This window comes from Strix uralensis, chromosome 2 (genome assembly GCF_047716275.1).
Source record: "Strix uralensis isolate ZFMK-TIS-50842 chromosome 2, bStrUra1, whole genome shotgun sequence".
In the NCBI taxonomy this organism is placed as follows: domain Eukaryota; kingdom Metazoa; phylum Chordata; class Aves; order Strigiformes; family Strigidae; genus Strix; species Strix uralensis.
In genome coordinates, this window is record NC_133973.1 from 32,521,287 (window position 1) to 32,542,199 (window position 20,913).

Here is a 20,913-nt window from a genome sequence, read left to right on the forward strand (position 1 = left end):
ACCAATGACCACTAATACACAACAAGATTTTTCAGAAATATGTGTAGTTCAGCTATACCTTTACCATAAAAATACAGTTTTGAAGGATGGTGATGAGATTTTACAGTAGAATAACTGTCAGTGTAAGTCTTATTTAATTGGTTCTATTTTCTTCATCTCTACAGATATGTTGCCTCCAAGAAAGTATTTTCTGCTGTTTAGAATGCACCCTTATCTGTAATTTTGTGTCCTGCAAAAAACAATCAGTTGGCAGGCCTTGCTTAGTGCTGCTTATGTTTTAAAAAGAGAGCTATAGACCTCTCTAAGCACTTAATGGTTTGTTTACATGCAAACCTTTTCTTGTGAAGCTAGATTATGGACCCTTAATCCATGACTCAGTCTACACTGTAGGAGACATTATGTTCTCTGTAGTCATGCTTGGAATAAATTTTGGTGTGCAATGCTGCTGGATGGGACTCCTTCTGAGAGCATTTTAGGTACGCAGTTCTCTCAATGACCAGAGCAGGCAATACATTTCTCAGAAAAATATACAATATTCTATATGTTATCTTCTGCAGGGGTAGTAAAGCCTATATATGTAAAGACATATAACAGTGGCTTGGACTTCCTTATAACATCAACACTCTTCCACATTCTCTGTGTATTTAAAAAAAAAAAAAGTCTTAGTCTCTGATAAGATTTTAAATCACTTGTTCCCATGAATGAGTTTGTTATTCTCTTTTTTTCTCTTTTTTCCGTGTGAATAAAAAGGGACATGTTACTGATATTGATAGTCTGTGGTATGTCACTGAACAGCTATGACTACTGTGTGCCCCAGGGGGAGGTTCTCGTCACAAAGAACGAGTGATCTTCTCTGAATTAAGAGTCCCAGGCTGGAAACATTTACACAAATTGCAACTTTCACATACAGTCTTCAGAACCCAGCTGACAAGTGGGTTGACTGTTTCTGAGACAGTTTCAAGGAACAAGGTAGTCTCCACATCAAAAATGCTGCAGCTTGAACTTCTGGTTTATAGATGTATCTCTTTTAAGATCAACCTTCATTGAGAGGGAGAATCCCTAATCAGTCCCACACTAGAATATGTATCAATTTGAAGTTGTTATTTGTTCCACAAATAGGAAGCAAAACATGACTGAGTATTCAGAATCCAGGAGATACCTTCTGGTGACTTCTTAAGGTCTGATGAAATGAACAGCTTTCCAAAAGCCATAGCAGCTACATGAAAGCTGAGCCTTAGAGACCTTTTTCTTCTATATTCTGGGGAAAACTGTTGTAAGTATGCCAGGCTGAACTATCACAGACACTCTCACATAATTTATTCATGTGTGTACATTAATAGAAGTACATGATCTGCAGTGCACCAGTACTACTTACCTGTGCTGTCTTCATATACTACTGTTACTATTTTCCACTTGTAGTATAGTACAAGATCCAGAACTGCTCTGCTGATGGCTGCATAGTCTGGATAGAGGTTAATATAAAATGCGTCTTTGTTATCCACTGTAGGGTGCTTCCATCGGGTCTGAATGTGTGGGACTTCAAGTGCATTGCAAATGGACTGCACTGCGCTGACAGAGGAGCTGTGGGAAGGTCCGAACAGAGCAGCTACACCAAGAGCGAGCTGGTCACATGCTGAGGGGGAGAGGAAGGGAGAGGAAGAAGCTGTTAGTTGGCAAAAGCAAGTAACTTGTGTGATGTTTACAGAGATCATTTATTCTCCATCCATCTCCATCATTTGAAAGTGAGAATGGGTAACGACGTTGCTCCCAAACCCACTGAGATTTCCAAATGGTTCCTGAAAATGGCTTTACTGATTAGCATTATATCCTAGAACCTGATTGCTACAAATAAAAACCAAAACAATTTCTCTCTGCTCATTACCTTCAGTTCACAATGATTCCTAAGTTGTCTTTCTCAGAATGGCATTATCCTGGAGAAACCAGGAGCTTTCTGGCAACAGGTTTGCCAAAGGGATATCTTATGAATTAAGTTTCATGGCAGTGTGTCAGGAAATACATTCATGGAGTCACAACAGACACTATAAGTATTCCCTCCGTGACTGGCAAGCTTCTACCAATGTTAGTTGCTTTAATTTCAGGCTACTGAAGGAATAGAAACAGTAAAGGGCACTATGATTTATGGTGCTCCATAATCTGTGTTTACAAAACAGGCAATAAAGCTTAAAGCCCTCAGTAATGACACAGGGAAATAAAGAACCAACACACACTGACATTTTGATACCTTTCCAAATGAGTCAAATGCTAGTATCAACAAAGGTTTCTTTCTCCTTGTGCCTATATCTCAGCCAAAAGAATCCCTCCTGTAGGTGTCTTTTCATTTTTCTTTCCCTCTCATGTCTTTTCAGGCTAACAGACAGAAGATGAAGTAATATTAATTACTTTTGTCCATTAGTAAAATTTACTGCAAATCTTTCTAATAAGGTCTTTATTGACTGGGAGAAAGCCCTGCACTGGGTTGCAGTGCTGCACTCTTTGTAAGGTAGTTCTTTGTGGGAAATTTAGACATTACAGTGATTGGATGAAATACTGAGTACACAAACATCCACAATGAGCTGAGATTTTTAAATTAATATTTAGCTATCTGATAGTAATAGAACACAACAGAAAATCAATTATTTTCTGTCTTCAGTCTACAAGAGTGTTTTACAGACAGCATGAAATACACAGGCTTTCAAGGTTTAATTCAGAAGGCTTCTTAAAGGATCACAGGTTTAATGTGCAAATTGCATAAATAATATCAACAATTCATGATGAGATGAAATTACTACTGTCTGAATGGATTTCTTGCATGTAGATATACAAAAAATATTTATAAGGAACTCCTTCCTACAGATTAAATGGAGAAGATACTTTCACAGTAGTCACAGAAGAGATTCTCACTCTACAGAGAATCTGAAATCTTCTCTGTCTGGATTACATGGATTATAAATTCAGCACAGTTGATTTTTGATAGCATATAGTTCCAGCATATATCTGATATTTGACAAAGAATGCAATAAAGAGAATTTAAAGCTATTTTTTATGTTCTTTGAAAGCATTCTCCTTTTTTCCAGTCTTTAGTAAGAGTACCATGAGGAGAATTTAGTAATTTGGACATTTGGAAGGCAACAGCTCACCAGAATTCTAGCACAATTCATTATGTGAAGCATGTTTATTTTCCAGCCTTCATTTGCCTTATAGCAGACACATCTTTTGCCTTACAACAAGCGCATCTTGTACATTTACAGTGACAGATGTTATAGTGAGCTGCAAAGCACATCTGCAAAGTCTTAGCGATTTATAGGTCTTTCTCCAGACTTGTTTGTATGAGATTGTGTGCACACCATGTAATTCCCAAAACTAGATTGCTGTATATAAAATTTTAGCAAACTTCAAGGTTGCCTCCTAGAGGTGAAGAAATACACTGTGCTTAAGAAGAGTTGTGATTTTTATTCCCTTTCTGTTTTGGTCTGCAAGTAAATTAGATGCAAGTAAATTGGACCATAATTTTCCCTCTGAGAAAAATAAAAAATAGGTAAAAAAATTCCAAATTTGTCCACTCCAATTCCTGTAGTTGTTTATAACAGAGAAATTTATTTCCGTTTCTAACCCTCTGAAGCATTAATATTTCAGGACAGGGAGACTACTGGGCTCTGTTCTTTAAAATACAATAGAAATAATTTGTTATGAATAATGGATATCTGTGTATGTGTGCTAATTATGGGTTGTGACATCCCACTGTGCTCCCTGTTAGATCATGCTCTGCAGAATTCCAGGTGGCAAATCTGTTTTTTGGAAAGAAAAATGGGTTGGACTTGCCACCTTCCATCTGGGGCTCTTAACATGCAGACAGTATGTAGGTGTTTTATCAGAAACTAGGTGACAAGTCCAAGTCCAGCTTCATTCGTAGTTCAAATAGCTTTGAAAGATAAATTTTATATTATTGTTCATATACATGTTACAATTGCAGCAAAAAAGGAGATGAGGTTGGTATAGAACATGTATGTTACTGACACAGTAATTTAAATAATTACCTCTTCTTGAGGCTTCAAAACTATCAAAAAGGTTAATTCTCTGGATGTCATAGGTTAATGTGGTATTAGGCATCAGTGTCCTGTTTCTATTAATGTTGGTGACTGCAAACTTGAAAGCCAATTCTTCAATATTAACAGGTTCATTTTCCACAGTTTCAAATATTCCTCCTGTTGAAACAGATAAATGAGAAGTATTAGTCACCTCTTCATCACTGTACATAAAAAGAGAAAAATAAATTATGAGCAATATTAATCTGAGCGTTCATAAAACAAAACAGTTAAAATTGCTGTTAAAAGCACCACAGCAAGAGCAGATTGGATCATTAGTTTTTATCTGCAATGTCACTGTAGGTTAACTCAATATTATGAATGTTGCTTAGACAAACATCTGTGAAAGATGATGCATGTTTATTTTCAGGCTTCTCAAAATAATATTTTTAAATGCTTGTGAAAACTTCAGTTGAGTTCACGACTAATGAAACTAGTGGTATTCATAGGTCTTGATCATCCTGCTCCAATCTAATCTACATTTAGAGATGAAACTTGGATGTGTTGGAGATGTTTTCTGAAGTGTTTCTGCAAATCTTGGCAGTACAAGATCCGCATTCAGAAGTGACTTAGGAATTTGAGCAGAAATGGACTGCAAGTTTCCACTCGAGGTCGGTGTCTTAGTAGGGCTTTGGTCTTTTATAAAATGCAGGCAACGTTGTTGGCCATTTCTGTTTGCTCAGGGAGAGGTGAGTATTTTTAGTTTTTCAAAGAACTGAACTTGTTGATACAGAACATAACTGATCCACATGCTGCTCCCACAGAAGAGTTCACCTCTGTGCCAGTGTTGAGTGATGTCTCCAGTGGTGTAGTGTCAATCAGTACCTTGATGACACTGGTTTAAAAGTCTCCTTCCAAGGACAGTGCTGGATCTAGCACAATTGCTCTCAACTGCCTATCATTCCTCTAGACTCTTCTTCCAACATCTATTTTGAACTATTTGAACAAAAACGTGTCCCAACCCATTCTGTGCAATCCCATCTGGGCAACCGCTCTTTGAGTTCTGCTCAATTTGTCAGAACTTATTTTCTACCTTTCAGACTGAAATTGTATATACTTCTTGCTCCTTTTAAAAACAAATGAGGTGAATTTGAGCTTTTCTTTAACCTGGAAGCAAGTTTCCAGAAGAGGACCTGTAAATAACCAATGCCAATTTTGGAAGCATTCTGAATGCTTTGGCATGTACTCTGAGATGGAGAAGGTGGCTACGTTTCAAGTCAACACGCTGTCCCACTTATACTGGAATGTCTACTCCCTCTAGCCTCTAGAGACTTTATTATGCCAACAACACATTCAGGCTGTCTAGGAGCACTGGGATTTGATGAATGCATAACAAACACAGCTAATTTGAAAAAAAATAGCTCCTTTAAACAGCAATCTCCAGCTTCAGTACTTGATTTTGCAAGTATAATTTACTCATTTAGTGCAAGTCACTAGAGAATACTTTGGATTTTTCAGTTACGTATTTTCACATTTCCCTATGTGAAATTTGAGCCCTAGACATTGCTTATTTTCTGAGCATCAGAATGCATTCAGCTAATGCGCTGCAATCTCTTGCAATTTTGATGTCACCAGTGTAGGAATAGTGCAGTCATTAGCTGACAATCAGGAAATGGGAACACAGTGGAATTAAAACCTGTTTTGAATTTCAACTCAACAATGGAAAGACTGGAGGCTATCAATCCCAAATTGGCAATGTGATCTCTAGCTACTCTTAAATACACAACATTATCTCTCAAACCCATATATAACAATACTTTAATATGACTTAAGCAATTTCGCCAACTTAAGCAATTTTCTTGTTCAGTATATGTATTTCTCATTTACTATATGCATGTAATAGAACCTTAAAGACTTACTGATTTTTTTTTTCCCTCCATCATAAAACATACAAATGATTACAGGAGACTGTGACACACAGAAATAGATGGGACAAAAAGTTTAAATGCTGGTCTTGGGATCAAATGTAAAACCTCACGTGGAAAACTGAGAGTCAGCAGGATTTTCCAGATTTTCAAACTATAGGATTATCAGAAGGAAAAAAAAAAATCTAATGCCTGTTCTTTCAGATCTTATAATTCCTCACCCCAATGATAATATCAACAAGTTTACTACTTCTCTTGTTAAATAAAATTTCTTTTTCTTCCTTTCACCTGAGGAAGACAAACAATTTCAGTTAGCTATAATGCCAGTTTGGGCTTGGGCCAGCAAGATGTAACTGTAGTGTTTTACTTGGACCCCTACTAGAATTAGCAGAACTTTGTTTCATAAAGCAAGGTGGAAACCACTGAGTATAATGGATAGCCTGAGATAACTTTCTGTTAAGACAGGGTGACTACCATCTCTCTCCACTTCCAATAGGATGGGTCTTTTACAATTTGATCTTGGCAAAAAATCTTCTCCATCTTGGAAATTAATATTGTGCTGTGCTTACACTTCTGTTTGTGCTTGTATTGTGTTTGTATTACTTTCTTGGGGTTTTTTGTTTGTTTTTTTTTTAAACTAAACCAACTTCTTTCAACCACCCTTGAGGTAATCTTCATACCTATACATACACAAGCACTTTCGGATTTTAGGACTATAACTTTTTCCAGACCTCTAATCAGTTATCTATTAAATGGAAATTAATTTTAATTGATGTATATCCATGAACTATTTATACTTCATTAGCAGATTTTTGCAGAATTTTTGCTTGGTCTCTTTTAAAAAAGAGTAGAAGCTCACTGGGCAGAGGGAAGCAGTGGAGGGAAAGGAGGAGTGATGGAAAGAGGGAAAGTGTTGTATGGATGTGTTTCCTAGACAAACTAATCAAAACTGCATATGCATTATCACATACACGTCAAATATATTCAGACAGGTCTCTCTGAAAGTCAGCTGTACAACCAGTATGTTGGTACCCCTTCAGCATATTTTCCATGTTCCTTTTGTACATGTTGACACAGCAGTAAAGCACTTACAGACAACTTTGGTTAAATGCTTTAATTTGCTGGTGGGATACTCTGGAAAGGTCTGGTGTAAAAATGGGTCAGAAAGTCAAGAAGTCCATAATTTTATGTGGGAAATTTAGTTTAGCTGAACTGGAGATGCTGAATAGAGTGCCAATTAGAGTCTCTGAAAACTAGTGCTCCCCCCGCCCTAGGATGGGGAAGTTTTGAGACCACAGAAGTAATTCTTCCAAGTCAGTAAATTTTTACTTGTTCTCCCAATTAAACCCTAAAGTACGCACAAAGAGCAGTGCCCTGCTGCCCATGAACAAAGTCCACAAGACAGTTTATGGAGGAAATTGTTGCTTACTATGAGTGAAGTTTGGGATAGTTGCACTTTGAAAAGCTTGAACTGCTACCTATTCGAGCTTGATTTTTCTGTTGGGACCTATATGTGTAAAAAAGATTTGAATCAGTCTATAAATTTGCATCATAAACAAGCCAGCAAATAAAATCTGGCTGTTCTGTGCTGTTGTGTTTTCATCCATGTATCCTTAATGAAATCTAACAATTTAGTAAATAGTTTCTCATCTCCCATGTTCTGCTGATGACTTACAGTCAAGCTTAGAATTTATTGTAAGGTCCAGGTTAAAAGAGAAATAGCAGAGTGACAAGTTTGATGAAGAACCAGTTTGTCAGATGATTCATTTAAATAATGTAATTACTGTACAACATTTTAAAAACAAATTAACCACAGGATTCTACAAAGGAAGGAAAAAAATCAATGGTAACTCAAGATATAAATGATTCTCCAGAAATGAGGCCATTACTGTTAAGCACGAAAACAAGCAGTGGCTTTCAAGGTAGGCTGCTGGTAACACATAGATGGGACAAAGCTTAAATTTTTGAGTCCTCCCTTTCATATCCCTCCCCTCCTCCCCAGTTACTCAGACAGATAGTGATTATGTTGTAGGAGCTTTGGCCAACCTAAGGCTGCTTAGTCCTGATCAGTGGCAGACCTGACCTTTCTTCTGCACAGGCGCTATGTCTGCCCCTGCGATCAGCGGGATCAGTTGCCTGAGTCCGCAGGAAGCTGCCTACCAAAACCAGGCAAGTGCCAAAGCTATAGGGGCTGCTCTGCTTCAGATGGATGTCAACAGCTTCCAGAGGCTGTCTCATCAGACACAGCTGAGGGGCAATGCCAGATGTAGTTTACCTGATCCTGTTGAACAAAGGGAGTAACTCTCCGCCAGCCACATGTTAGCACACCAGTGAGAGAACTCAGCATTCAGGTTCATTTAACCCATAATCCTGCTCCAGCACACGTATGTGAGGAAACCTTTCATTTTCAGCATTTACTTTATAAAGTGATGTCTGTGAGGATGAAGGAAAAAGCTGTATCTGCCCCTACTTTTAATTTGGCTGTGGAAAGTAAGAGGAAAATGACTACTTGGCTAACGTTGCTTTGACAGAAATGAGGGCTGAGCCACATGAATGACTGCTCTGCAGAGAAGAATGAGGGATGCAAGTCAAACTGACAACTATGACAAAGCATCAGCCCCATTCATCCTCTGAAGATAAAAAAATGTAAGTAAAATATCAAAAATATAAAAGCACACCTTGGTAGGCACACCTGAAAAAGCAGCTCCAGTCCTTCTGAGCAAGCAAATGTTTCCATTTAAAGGGGTCATCATGGACTGAGAGAGTTCTAGAAGAGGTCATGGACGAATCAATTTCCATACATCTCAATGGGTCTCAACATTTTGCTTCAAGACAAGGCAGAGCTCAAAGGCTTCTTATTGGAAAAGTTCTCTGTCCCTGTTTTAAAATCAGTCATAAACAGCAACAGCTAAAAATTGATGACCTTTCTGATGGCAGTTATTGACCTGTCTCCCTAGTCTTCCTTGGTCAGGTTTCCTCAATGCACTAACATATTTTAGTTGCAATACAGTGGACATAACATTTTTTTTTAGCCATGTATACGTAGAATTGCCTGAGTAGTGTTGAAAGAATTTCTGTGATTTCAGTCAGTAGTATCAGTTTGATGCTTTCAAAGTAAAATGTTAACTTTTCAAAATATTTTTAAAAGCTATATCCTGCTTGCAGAGAGATTTTCCTTACCTATTCCATAGCAAACATAAGAACAGGATCTTATTGTATTGGGTTTTTTTTTTTGTTATTTGATATTTCCTATTAAAATACTACAGAAAGCTGGATGAAATGGAGGTAGGGTTACAGAGAAAGACAGTACTGATAGCCTGCAAAACAGAGGTGTGAAAATACTATGCTTTTTGAAGGTGATCTGTATTTCCTTCTAACACCTAAAGAAGACCAAAAACCAAAAAACATGTTCTGCTCTTAAGCCAGCCTGAGACCCAGTGGTCACCAGAGACATGCCAAAAAAAAGCAGTTATTTTTCAGATGTAGATCTTGCTCTGGGACATTCTCGTGTTCATTATCTCAGTGGATAAATTTCATACTTCCCAATTAAATTTGTTAAAAGTCTCTCCAGATCACTGGTGGCTGTGTGAGGCAGCTCTATGGCAGGTCCATGTCCATGCTTACACTCTGGACCAGCAGTCAACCTCCCTTTCACATCAGGAGTCCATTGTGTATCAGCTATTTAACTGTCCTCCAAACATTTTTAATAATATTCCTTATTACTTACATAATTCTCTCCACTTTTTGACCAGTGGAAAATGCTTGCTTGTACTGTTAAAACAGAGAAAACTGTTGCTGAATACTAGATACAGTATTCAAGGACCACAAATCAAGCTACCATATACAATGAAATTTAAAAGATATATTGATGGGATTTTTATTTGCTGCCAGATTTTCTTTCCCCAGCACACCATCTCTTTCCTGCATCCAGCAGTCCCAACAATTTAAAGACAATAGCTCAGCTATTCATATAGGCATATGACTCCAGGAGTATCCATATTAATATGAACAGCAAGTTATTTTGATATTCTGACAGAAATTAAAGTGAGAAACAGGAGGTGTTAAAAAAATGGAAAGCTGTATGTTGTTTATGTTCTTATTCAGGTACTACACTTCAAAAGAATGTTGTTTGGAAACAAACAGGCAACATGCAGTAAAAAATGTTTGAAATATTAAGACATACAGACTAAGAAGGATGGTAGAGGCAAAATATAGCTAAGATTAACAATTAGGGTTTTACTCATAAAGACACAGGTATTTTTCCCTCTACTAGACAAAAAGAGGACTTTCTGTGGATTACAGCTCTTTACAGTTAAGGATAAAACTTTACAAGGTTTATGTCCAGGTTTCCTTTTCTTGCTTGAGGGATATCCTAGTTTCATAATCCCTCCCTCTGGGGAGGTGTTTATTGCACAGGATGACACACTGAATAAGCAATGTGGAAGCATGAGGCCCACTGGATGTCATGGCTCCATACCCAAAGCTTTGAGCCAAAGGCTTTCCACGGCTTTCCAAGGCAATCCAGTGTCATGACATGCAGGTGATTCTCTAGCAGGATTTCCAGAAACATCTGAACATTTATCTCCTGGAGGAATTTATGCTTTGAGAAGCCTCCCCTACTTTCCACAGCACCTTCTGAACACCTGGTGGTCCATAAGACCTCATTAAAACCCGTCAGTCACTGAAGAGAAATGAGAGTTGAAATCCTAATGACTGTGCAGCTATGTGCCACTGGTTTCCTGGAAGAGAAGCTGTTGCTGATGCAAGTAAATGTAGGAGATTCATAAAGCCAAATTAGCATGAAGTTTGCCCTTGCTCTCTGTTGATATAGATATGGACTCACACCTCTCTGCTGCCGGGATGCCTATGGACTCACATGCACCTCTGAAGCTCAGTGGGGCTGGCAGAGTGGTAGCGGTAGACCTGCTAGTTCAAAGAGGAACAGGGCAGAGCAAAACAGTGCTTATGAAGATTTTTTCTCAGATAACGTCCACTTATAGAGTTAAAGAGTATGTCACATGGAATGAAAGCACTCACTACTGGAAATCCCCCCTAACCATTTTTTTCTCTCCTTGTCTCTGACCAGAGGACATTCCTGTGCCATGAGGAGTCTGTCTGAGAGCCAGTCAGTGCAAGTGCATTCATTAAAGAGCTAAGTCTGGGCATTCATCTTACCAAAAGAGAATAATCAAATGAGTTGTTACTTAGATGCTTACCTTTAGCAGAGAGTTTGACAGTATCTTTCTTTTTAAAGTTAGCTCACTGACTGTGTAAGATTAGTCCAGAAATTGGCTATTACCTCTAATTTATACATGACCTAAAAACTACTGTTATGTGTTTGTATGTATTCAAAAAAAAAAAAAAAGTTTCTCAGGAAGAATCATCAATCCTATAACAAACAGTAATTGCACTTTACATTTACAAATCCAAACCAAAATGGGTTTTCTCCCCTAGGTTTTCTTGGAATTAGATGCACGGGTTTCGCATTTGGCTCACAGAATGCAAACTGAACACATTAGCATTCTTTGCACGAGTGAATTTAGCCTTGCAATAGGGACCTCTGAGTTAGGCAGCTATTATCATCCTCATTTTACAGACAGTGAAACCGAGAGCTTGAGTGACTTTCCTGCCATCACTTCCTCTTCAATCTGTTCAAAAGCTGTTTTGGAAACTTTCCATACATTGTGCTCTGTTTCAGCCTATTTCTGCTCTTTTTCAAGCCCCTGCCCTTACCTCGGCATTCAGCATCTTTGTATTCACCCAGCCTGGTTCCTGTCCAGCATGCCTTCGATTTTATTCCTCATTGCTATACCCTGCCAAATGTCACTGTCATTTCATTGCCTATGCCAGATCCTGGGTCTGGATCATTTTCCCTCTGTAACTCATCATCTGTCTGTGAGCTCCCTCTTTTAGGATGCATTTCAAACAAAACAAAACTGCCCATACTCTTGCTCTTTCTACACTCTACCTTCATTGTTCTCATCCATCCTAATCCAAAATAAACGATGAGATGGTGAGTATAGAAAGGCAAATATCTCGCTCTGGTGCTCACCTGGACTTCCTGTCTCTCTTATCCCCATCTCTGCATTTGTTTCCTCTGCTGTCTCTGCAGGTTGCAAGCTTCTCCAGATTGCAAGAAATCTGCAACCAAACAGAATAATTTGGAGCAGGCTGGCTTTGGGGGGTTGGGGTGATGGTTACATTTTCCTTTCCATGCCTGCATGGTAGGACTGGGAAGCTAAAACCTGGGTCGGGTTCATGACCTGAAACCCAACAAAGAAAGATGGAAGGGGGTGCAACTCAAGTGTCAAATTCAGCAAATGTGAGGAGTGTTTTTTTAAGATTAAATTTGTTCATAGAAAGGTCGCGGAATATTTGATAAATTGAGTATCTCTTAGGTTCAAAATCGCACATCTGAAATCCACTTCTGGGCACATCTTTAGGACATGATTGTATCCCAGTTGCTTCTGTGAAGATTTTGCTCTTAGCTTTAACAAGAGGTGAGGTATGGTTTGTCAGGCTTTGCAGTCTGATTTAGAATTTGCTTGATTTAGACTGAACTCTCACAGGGATTCAGCCTTTCTGTTACTTTCATGCAACATGGTTAGTGCTTAATTACACAATGATGAAACTGGCAGAAATCACATTTTGGTTTCAGCCCTCGTGCAGACAGGTTCTGTGACTGTGGAAGAGCTGCAACCCCTTATACCAGGTCTGAATACATAACTCACAGCAAACAAGGCCTAGTTAAAGATTGAGATAAAGAGTACAAAAGAGGGGAAGGATCTTACATAGAAAATGTTAAAGCACTTCTCTATCCATAACCTTCTCTATGAGTGCCAGGTCTGGGGTTTTATAATTATCTGCACTCTAGCAAGGTACTGCATTCAGCGATGCTTTATTTCTGTGGAAAGCAGAGCGATAAAAATATGTGTGTGTGTATGTACATATATAAAAAGTTGAGCTTATTAAGATACAAAGATATGCTTTTTCTAATGGGATTTATTTGAGTTGAGCTTGTGAGTTTGGAAATATTTCCCAGAGGCTCAATCGGCATGATTTATGTTGAAGAATTTCTAAGTAATGAACTTTTTCTTTTTTTTTTTTTTTAACAGGGAAAAAAATGGTTGACCTGGTTTAGATATCTCTTGCAATACAGTGGCAGTACTAGCCAGAAACTAAATGATCATTTTAGAGGTACAAACTCTATTTAATAGAAATTTAAAAACTATTTCCTTGTTGCCTTTATTTTGCTGTTTTCACTTGATGCACAGGCTAGTAAGGAGGTATTGAAAATGAAGGATAATGGATGTTATTTATATTGTTTGCTGTTCCTCCTCCCAGATCACCATACCTACTTGGGCAAACTAGTACCCATGCATTGCAGCATTAATTTCAAACAAGGCAATAACAGGAGAGGGAGAAAATTGATTCTAATTACCCCGTTACACATGCAACATTGGGTCCCATCAGATGTTACTTCTGGCCATGCAGCAAGGACAGGGAATAAGAATTGTTTCCCTTCTCTTTTTGGAGCTAGAATTAGGCAGATGAGCCTTGCAGAGACCAGTGTTAGATTTTGTGTGAGATGAGCTCCCTAGGAGCAGGGCACTGTCTAAAGCAGCATACACAGAGTTTTGGCACCCCATTTTCCCCTCTGTCCGCGCATATGATCTGGCCTGCTTTGCAGAGCGTGGCTTGTGTGCCGTTCTTTGCAAAAGTACATGGCAGATCAAGACTCCTCCTTCAACAGAACCATGTTTTAATCAGGATGTGTGGTATGAATGCAGCTGCTCTCTTCAGAGCTCCCCAGTAACCCAGGGGAACAGGGCAGTGCTGTCATGAGATGCAGCAAGGAAACCCTTGCCCAACACAGCTCCTGTGCTAAGTGCTTCAGGTGAATGTGTTGGCTCAGTGTGAGCACTGCCAAAATGCTCCTAAGGATAGTTAGGAGTATAAAGTAATAAGGTCATTCTTTTAGTTAATGAGATGATCTCGGTGAATGTGTGTGTTAACCATGTACTGGCTGCAGCTATGTTACTGGATCCATGCACAGCCCTGCATCTTTCGCTGTAATCCTCCTGCTTTGCAACTTTTGTGGCAAAAACGTTCCTGGACTCTGCAGAAACAGTGGTTTCATTCCCTTTTTATAAAGCTCCCAACCAAAGTAACAGCCTTTTAAACTTACCTCCCCGTAATTTCGTTCAGAAGAAATAAGACTTTACTGAAGGAGATAGATGTTTTGATCAAATTCTCTCATGGCTTAGCATTTCTCCCACCATGCTGTAACAACTTAAGTAGTCCCACTGGAAGAGAAACTTACTTTCTGGTGTCTTTTTAAATCTTTCAGAGCCCTCATACATATCTGTCTGAGTCAGGGGGTTTCACTCTGAGACATCCAGACATCTTGACATATTAATTGCTGACCACGTGCTGGACTACAAGCTGCTTCTGAAACTGGAAAGCGATGGAAAGGCAACATGAAAGTAGAGAGGAAGGAACAATCACAGAAAAAACTCAATGTTTCTACTAAGGAATAAAGGAAGGGAAAAATAATTTCACAGAAATAAAAAGTAGATGAGCAGAATGGAAATAAAGCTGGTTGAATAAAGACTAAAAGGCTGATGGCATTGAGCTGCAGAACCTGCTGGAATTTTTATTTACTGATTTTATCTGGTTCTATCTCAAAAGTATTAGATTGCTTAAAAAATATAGTAAGATTTGTTGCAGATACAAAGTAATTGTACCTTATATTTGTGGAAACCTTGAACCAAAGAGAGCAATAGAGACCCTATCTAAAAGGATAGCAAGGAAAATTGAATTCAGAGGGGTTTTCCCACCTGATCTTATGTAGGCACCTGGTGAAAACAGGAGGTATATCTGTGCAAAAAGTGCTTTACCACCTTCTTTTTCAGTGGTTACAAGGTATCACACTTCCCAGAAAGTAGCAATCAATGCAGTATGTGCAGTCATTTTACTTTTTTTTTCTGCAACATGACAGCATATGACCCGTAGAAAGATGTATAGATTAATTTGACTGAAGTCCTGAAAAGGCTACTCTGGAGACCAATCCTGAGGTGTGAGAATATAGCCTTACTATAAAGCAATTGTGAGTTTGACTACTCAATTAAACTACTTCAGGATTAGCCATTTTTCTCAAGCTGTTAGACAGAAATAGAAAGACATTTCAAAATCCTAGACTATACTTTGAAATGAGTGTTATTCAGCAAACAGCATAAACATCAGGGTTATATCTTTAAAAATCATATACTCTTTCTTTTCATGAGTGCCCATTAAGCACTATTATTTGTAAGATGCTTAGGAACATAAGCTCTTTATCAAAGCTGAAGAAATCCCAGCTTATCCTGAAAAAGCATAGATAAACTCAGATCATAGACTATCCAAAAGTACATCCTTTCCAGAAAGGAGGTGGTGGTGGAGGGATGTTGAAGTTGGTAGGGGGTACATTTTAAACTCTAACTTTAGTCAGTTGCACTTTTCTTTCTGAAATCCAGCTATTACAATTCCTCTAAAGGCAGTGCTACCTATCTATCCAGAAATTATTGATATGAGGGCTGCCAAGAAGCCCACAGCTAGCAAGCTACAGCAGATATCTTCATTTACAAATTTCTACAGACACTTTGCATTTTTAAGCATGCAAGAAATAGTATACCAATCAAGAGTTTAAGCATTAAGGATACAAAGATAACATTAGCTTTTCCTGTGACACACTGTGCATGAAGGAATAGTGAATTTTGACTCTGGTTTCCTTCTAATATGCAACAATTGCTTATGGTAGATTCCTCTGAGTCTGAAGTTGGTCCTCTCACTCTGGAGGAAAGGCTTAAAAACATTGAGCTAAAATGTAGAGGACTTTACCCGTGACTGTCACCACCTTTCCTTCTTCCGTGGTGGCTGGAGCTCTGCCAGGCCTCCGCACTAATCCTGCTGAAGTCTCAGCCCATGGCTGTAGCCTCTGCCCCACTGGTACAGGCAGTAAATGCAGTTAGTGGGGTAGGACTAGCCAGAAAACAAGAAACCTGCTTCAGTTCTGGTGTCCTTACCCTTCTCATCAGAGAGGAAAATGAGACATCTCATACCTTTTTGTTTGTTTGTTATAGCAATATGAAAGACTTGTGTAGCACAGGGCAGCGAATAACCAGGGGCTAGGGCAGTGGCCTGAGATATGTGCCCCCACCCTCCAGCCTCACTGGAAAATGTCAGCCTATACCCCAAACAACTTTGTCAATAAAATGGTGACAGTATGGATCTGTTTCTGTGAGAGCACAAACATTTTCATCACAAATTTGAGCCCAGGATCTTTGTGGTCTTCCAATGCCTCTCTCCTGCATGAAGCAACATGTCCTATACTCTTAACACTGAGCAACTGAATCAGAAATCTTCCTGATTCAGCTTCAGAAGTACACCAGTGACAACACTTTGAACTTCTTGCCACCGTCCTCTGCTGTCCACACCTCTAACCCAGGAAGATGCAGACCGCCAGCAGAGCACAGAGGAAGGGGATCCGTGTAGGGAAGATGCTACTTCTGGTTCTCCTGTTATGATGCTTCTCCTCCCTCAGCATCGTCTTTCACTTGCACCTTCTCAAAGTGCAGCCCCAGCCTGGCTGCCTTTCTTCTCCTCAGGCCTGCTCAGTTTCATTTAGATGCAAACTGAGTTTGGCCCAACAGCTATTTAAATATGGTGACTGCTGAAACAGGCCATTGAGACAAGTGTACTTCAGTCCTCCTAAGACTGAAATGATGGCATTTCTTGTAACATCTCAGCAAAGGAGAGCATCAGCTATGTTTTATAGGTATTAGATAAAGGTGGATGCTCAGACCCAGAAGACATGCATTAATAAAACATAGCCAGCTTGACATAATTCTTGCTGAGCTTGTCTTGGCTTACAGGGGAACTATGTAACATGTCTATTAGGAAAAGATTATTCTGTGGAAGAAGTCTTTTAGCTTCTCTGACAAAAAAAAAAGCTAAGAACTGGCACCCTGCATAGCCTCTCTGTGAATAGAGTGTGTTCATGCTGTAGCTAACCTAGTGGAAGATTTTCCCAAGCCTCTTTTTACTGGTCTTGTGCACAGCTGAGCCTGTTGCAACGTGACAGAGAGACTCGCAAACTTCTAGAAAGAATGACAAAATACAGGCAAGAGAGCCACAAGACACTCAGATTGTGTCAAGTATGTAATTAAGGAAATATAAACCTGAAGTTTAAAACCAGAAACTTAAAAAAGACATAAGTGATTTAACTGATTTTCATTAAAATAAAAAAATCCCCCACCCCCCTTCACCTTTTAATGGTGTAGAGGAAGGATATAAAACCAAATGTTACCAGGTTTCCCACTGGATCAATTGCTTTGATTCTCCTGAAACTCCAAGAACACTATTGGGATGGAGGTTTTGCTCAGGATTCACGTATTATTCTTTAAACTTTATAGAAATATATTTTATTCCATCCTGCTGGATTATTCTGTCCCTCTCTTTACTAGCATCAGTGTAGTTTCATCCTTAATTCTTTGAGTATCAAAAAGGAACACATAGAAAATGAGGTGACATTTTTCTAAACAAGGCATTATTTATATTGCAGCCTCAGCATAGCAGGTGCTTTAAAACAAAATACCAGGATACATTTTCAGTTTTAGAAAGTATAATGTCTAAGTAGGCTCATCTAGGATTATGCTTTTAAGGGTGGGGGTTGCAGATTTTGCAACTGATCCACTCTTACAAGTAATGTTTAATCAGCACCTGCACTTTGAGTTGCCATATTTCTTTATAATAATGATGGTTGGCTCTTGAAAATACACTTAGTTGAGGTGCCTGCAATTTAAAGCTTTCTTGGTAATTATCAATCTGGAACATTTCTATTCCTCAATCTACTGAGGGCCATTTGTCTCTGAAAAATATCTTATTCGCGTCTACATTTGCAAATGTTAAAGTAACAAGTGTAAACAGAATGCATCTGCACCTAATCACAACTTTACATGAAGTGTTAAATTATACAACTTCAATAGAAATTTGGAATGGGAACCCAAACAACTATAGGAACACTGTTTTCTTGTAATACTTTTTTTTTTCCCCAAAAAAAAAGGAACTATATTTTTTTTAAAAAAACATATTCTAGCAACACTGATTTGAAAATACTTAGAATGCACAGAGGAAACCAAGACTTCCCAGCAGTGTTAAACTGTCTGATGGAGAAGCATATGGTGTTGAAATTCCTATGCATAATGGGGTCTAAATTAAAGGGGATGTAAAAGCCTTAACTCCAGAAATTCATGCTTTTGGGGAACTTTCCAGGTTGTATCATCACTTTTCTTAGTGCTAGAACCTAGAGGTTCTTTGGAACCAAACATTTCATTTGTACGTGAATCTGGGAACTCAAGGGGCTCCCACTCAAATCACTCACAAAACCTGTAAAAGCGGTATCTTTTAGGTAAGCCACCTTCATGATGTGTAGGCAAATTTCAGGACACCTGAGCCAGCAATGTCATAACCAGATAAAACCCAAACATGAAATGTTTAACATTCGTACTGGTGCATACATAGAAATGTCTTTCACCGGCAGTCATACTCAGATTGAGGCATTTCTGTGCTGGGATTTACTACCCAATTCTCAGAGATTAATTCAGTATAAAACAGAATAGAAAAGCCTATAGTAGCTATATCTATTATTCTTCTTTGTTTCTTCTCCAGAGTGTTTTTGCAAACAGCTCTTTTTTTCTGTGTTCTAAGAGCTACAAGCAACAGATGTGATTTGTCTGAATGGGGTGTGTGAAAGACACTCAAAATTCTTAAAACCAAATAAAACCCCTCAAATGTGCATACATCCTTACTTTTCAGCAAGTGTTACATGAAAATTCAAAATGTATCCTAGTTTGTATTTGGCTGCAAATGAAATTATGGTAGCATCACTGTACATGATGATCCTTGGATTTTTACCACAAAGCCTAGGTAGTCTGTTCTTGCATTAGAAAAGGTTTCAGTAGCAGTAATTTGGTTGAAACAACATGAAGATGTGCAAAGCACACTGACCATTATCCGTTCCCTGTACAAAGATGTCATATGTATGCAAATTTTACATTCTTGAAAAGATTTGCTTATTGCATGCAATGAGTACGTCAGCAGTTGTGCACACTTGCACAATTGCACAATTAAAAATGTGATGCACTGAAAATATACCTTGAGACTTTAGATCTCTCTCTTTAGTTGTTTCACCCAACATTCTGTCTCTGCAGGACTATTTTCTTCCTTTTTAAATTTTTTTTCCTGATCTAGCCTTACCTGTTACAGGCAATCAAAGTGATTGAAGCCCAAGTCTTTCCACTGACTTCTCTGAGCCATGGATCACATTAAAATTTTGCAAGAAAAATTCTTACAAGATGTGCTATGGCATTAGATACTCCATCTCCTCATGGCTAAACACTCGGACAGCTTCAGTGGGAACAGCTTCAACAGGAATTATTAATGCTAGTTAGAGATGCTAGCTATTATAGATATTACAGTTATATTATAGTTGTACTTAGTTGTAATTATCATATTGATAGGAAAGTTACATATGTACTTTTTTTAAAAAAAAGGCAGGAAAATTTTACAAATTAAAACTGTGGCATAACATTAAACGAATAAGAAAAAAATTAAAGAAAAAGAAAATTCTCTAAAAAACTGGATACAACATATCTGGGCTCCAGGAAGTGAATAGCTGAGTTATTAAATCATTCCTCAGATTTTTAATACAAAAACTGATGCTACTAGGTATAGCTGGTATGTGGGTTTTTTTAGCCTCATAGCTTCATTATCAGAAATTTTGATCAAAAGTCCATAAAATAACTTTGCCATGAAGAGGAAACTGTAATTACTTATAATTAGTACAGTGCATAAAGTATGTCTTCAATTCAATTAAATAATTCCATAATTTATTAAATAATATTATTAAATTATATTATTAAATTCCATTATTCCATAATTTAGGAGATAAAAACTTAAATTTCAAAATAAAATTAAAAATTCAGCTCAGGAGACACTAGATTTTTTTCCTTGCTGAGTCACTCACTTTTCCTTTCTGCATGTAAAATTTCCTATACATTGTGTTACTTCAAATTTTCTTGACATTTTCTACATTTGTACAGGCTTAGATTTTTTGGAAGCTATATATTAAGTGTGTTTCAAAGTGACACCAAGGCTCGTCTTCCCCTGAAAACCAAAGAGAGTTTGAACTGAGCTCCTCATGTTTACACTTTTGAAAACATCAGGGTGGATTACCATAACAAGAGGATGGAGATTGTTTCAGGTTGCTGAAGCTGTTGCATTTTGTGGTTGTGGAAGCTGGAGAAACAGAACTGCCTGAGTGACTTCATCGGTTCGTGTCAAGCGTGAATGGCAGCTCTAAGAGAGATATTGGACTAAGGTTTCCAGATGCCCAAGGTCACTTAAGAAGGCCTCTGAGGGAAGTGCAGCAGAGCTCAAGGAAAGCAGGGAATAAAAGAGTGGGTGACTAAAAGGTCTTCTGAAGTGGAGCATCCTTGTCTTGAAGATTATCATATAAACTGTTCAGATTCAGGCAGGCACTTGTAGGAAGAAGTAGACTATTTCTCTCAGAGAAAATGATTCTTGCCTCCCTGATGTGAATGCAACTTTTTCCCCTTTATTCAGCAAAATTAGTATTTAACACTGTATGCACATTCTTTAGTATTATCATCTTGGTTTCAGTAAGTCAAGAAATAAGCTATTACAGTGAAACCCTGCTATTTAAACACTTGCTGAGTAGTGCAGATGTGACAAAGTGGCTGCTCAGATTTATTGTGTTAACGTCCTTTCTTCCCTTTATGTTTTGCTTAGTTATTTTGTGCCTACAAAATGCTGGTGCCTGCTGGGCATGACTCTGATCTCACTATCACAGAAGTTTCTTGGGCTACCTCTACTCACCACCCCAGATGACTTACTTCCAACATACA

The 20,913-nt window shown here is 38.3% G+C and overlaps 1 protein-coding gene across 7 annotated transcripts in view; it reads right to left on the reverse strand.

Moving 5' to 3' along the window:
• GRIK1 (glutamate ionotropic receptor kainate type subunit 1) overlaps window positions 1–20,913 on the reverse strand; it is a 178,038-nt gene that overhangs the window by 74,618 nt on the left and 82,507 nt on the right. For 5 of the 7 annotated variants that reach the window (XM_074858159.1, XM_074858160.1, XM_074858156.1 and 2 more), the window contains exons 2-3: window positions 4,035–4,202; window positions 1,376–1,633 (exon numbers count right to left, since the gene is read on the reverse strand). In XM_074858159.1, the coding sequence (XP_074714260.1) occupies window positions 1,376–1,633; window positions 4,035–4,202 (426 nt within the window). Of the gene's footprint in view, window positions 1–1,375; window positions 1,634–4,034; window positions 4,203–8,625; window positions 8,740–11,999; window positions 12,089–20,913 lie in introns of those variants that run through there. The other 2 variants (XM_074858161.1, XM_074858158.1) reach the window with 2 other exon arrangements.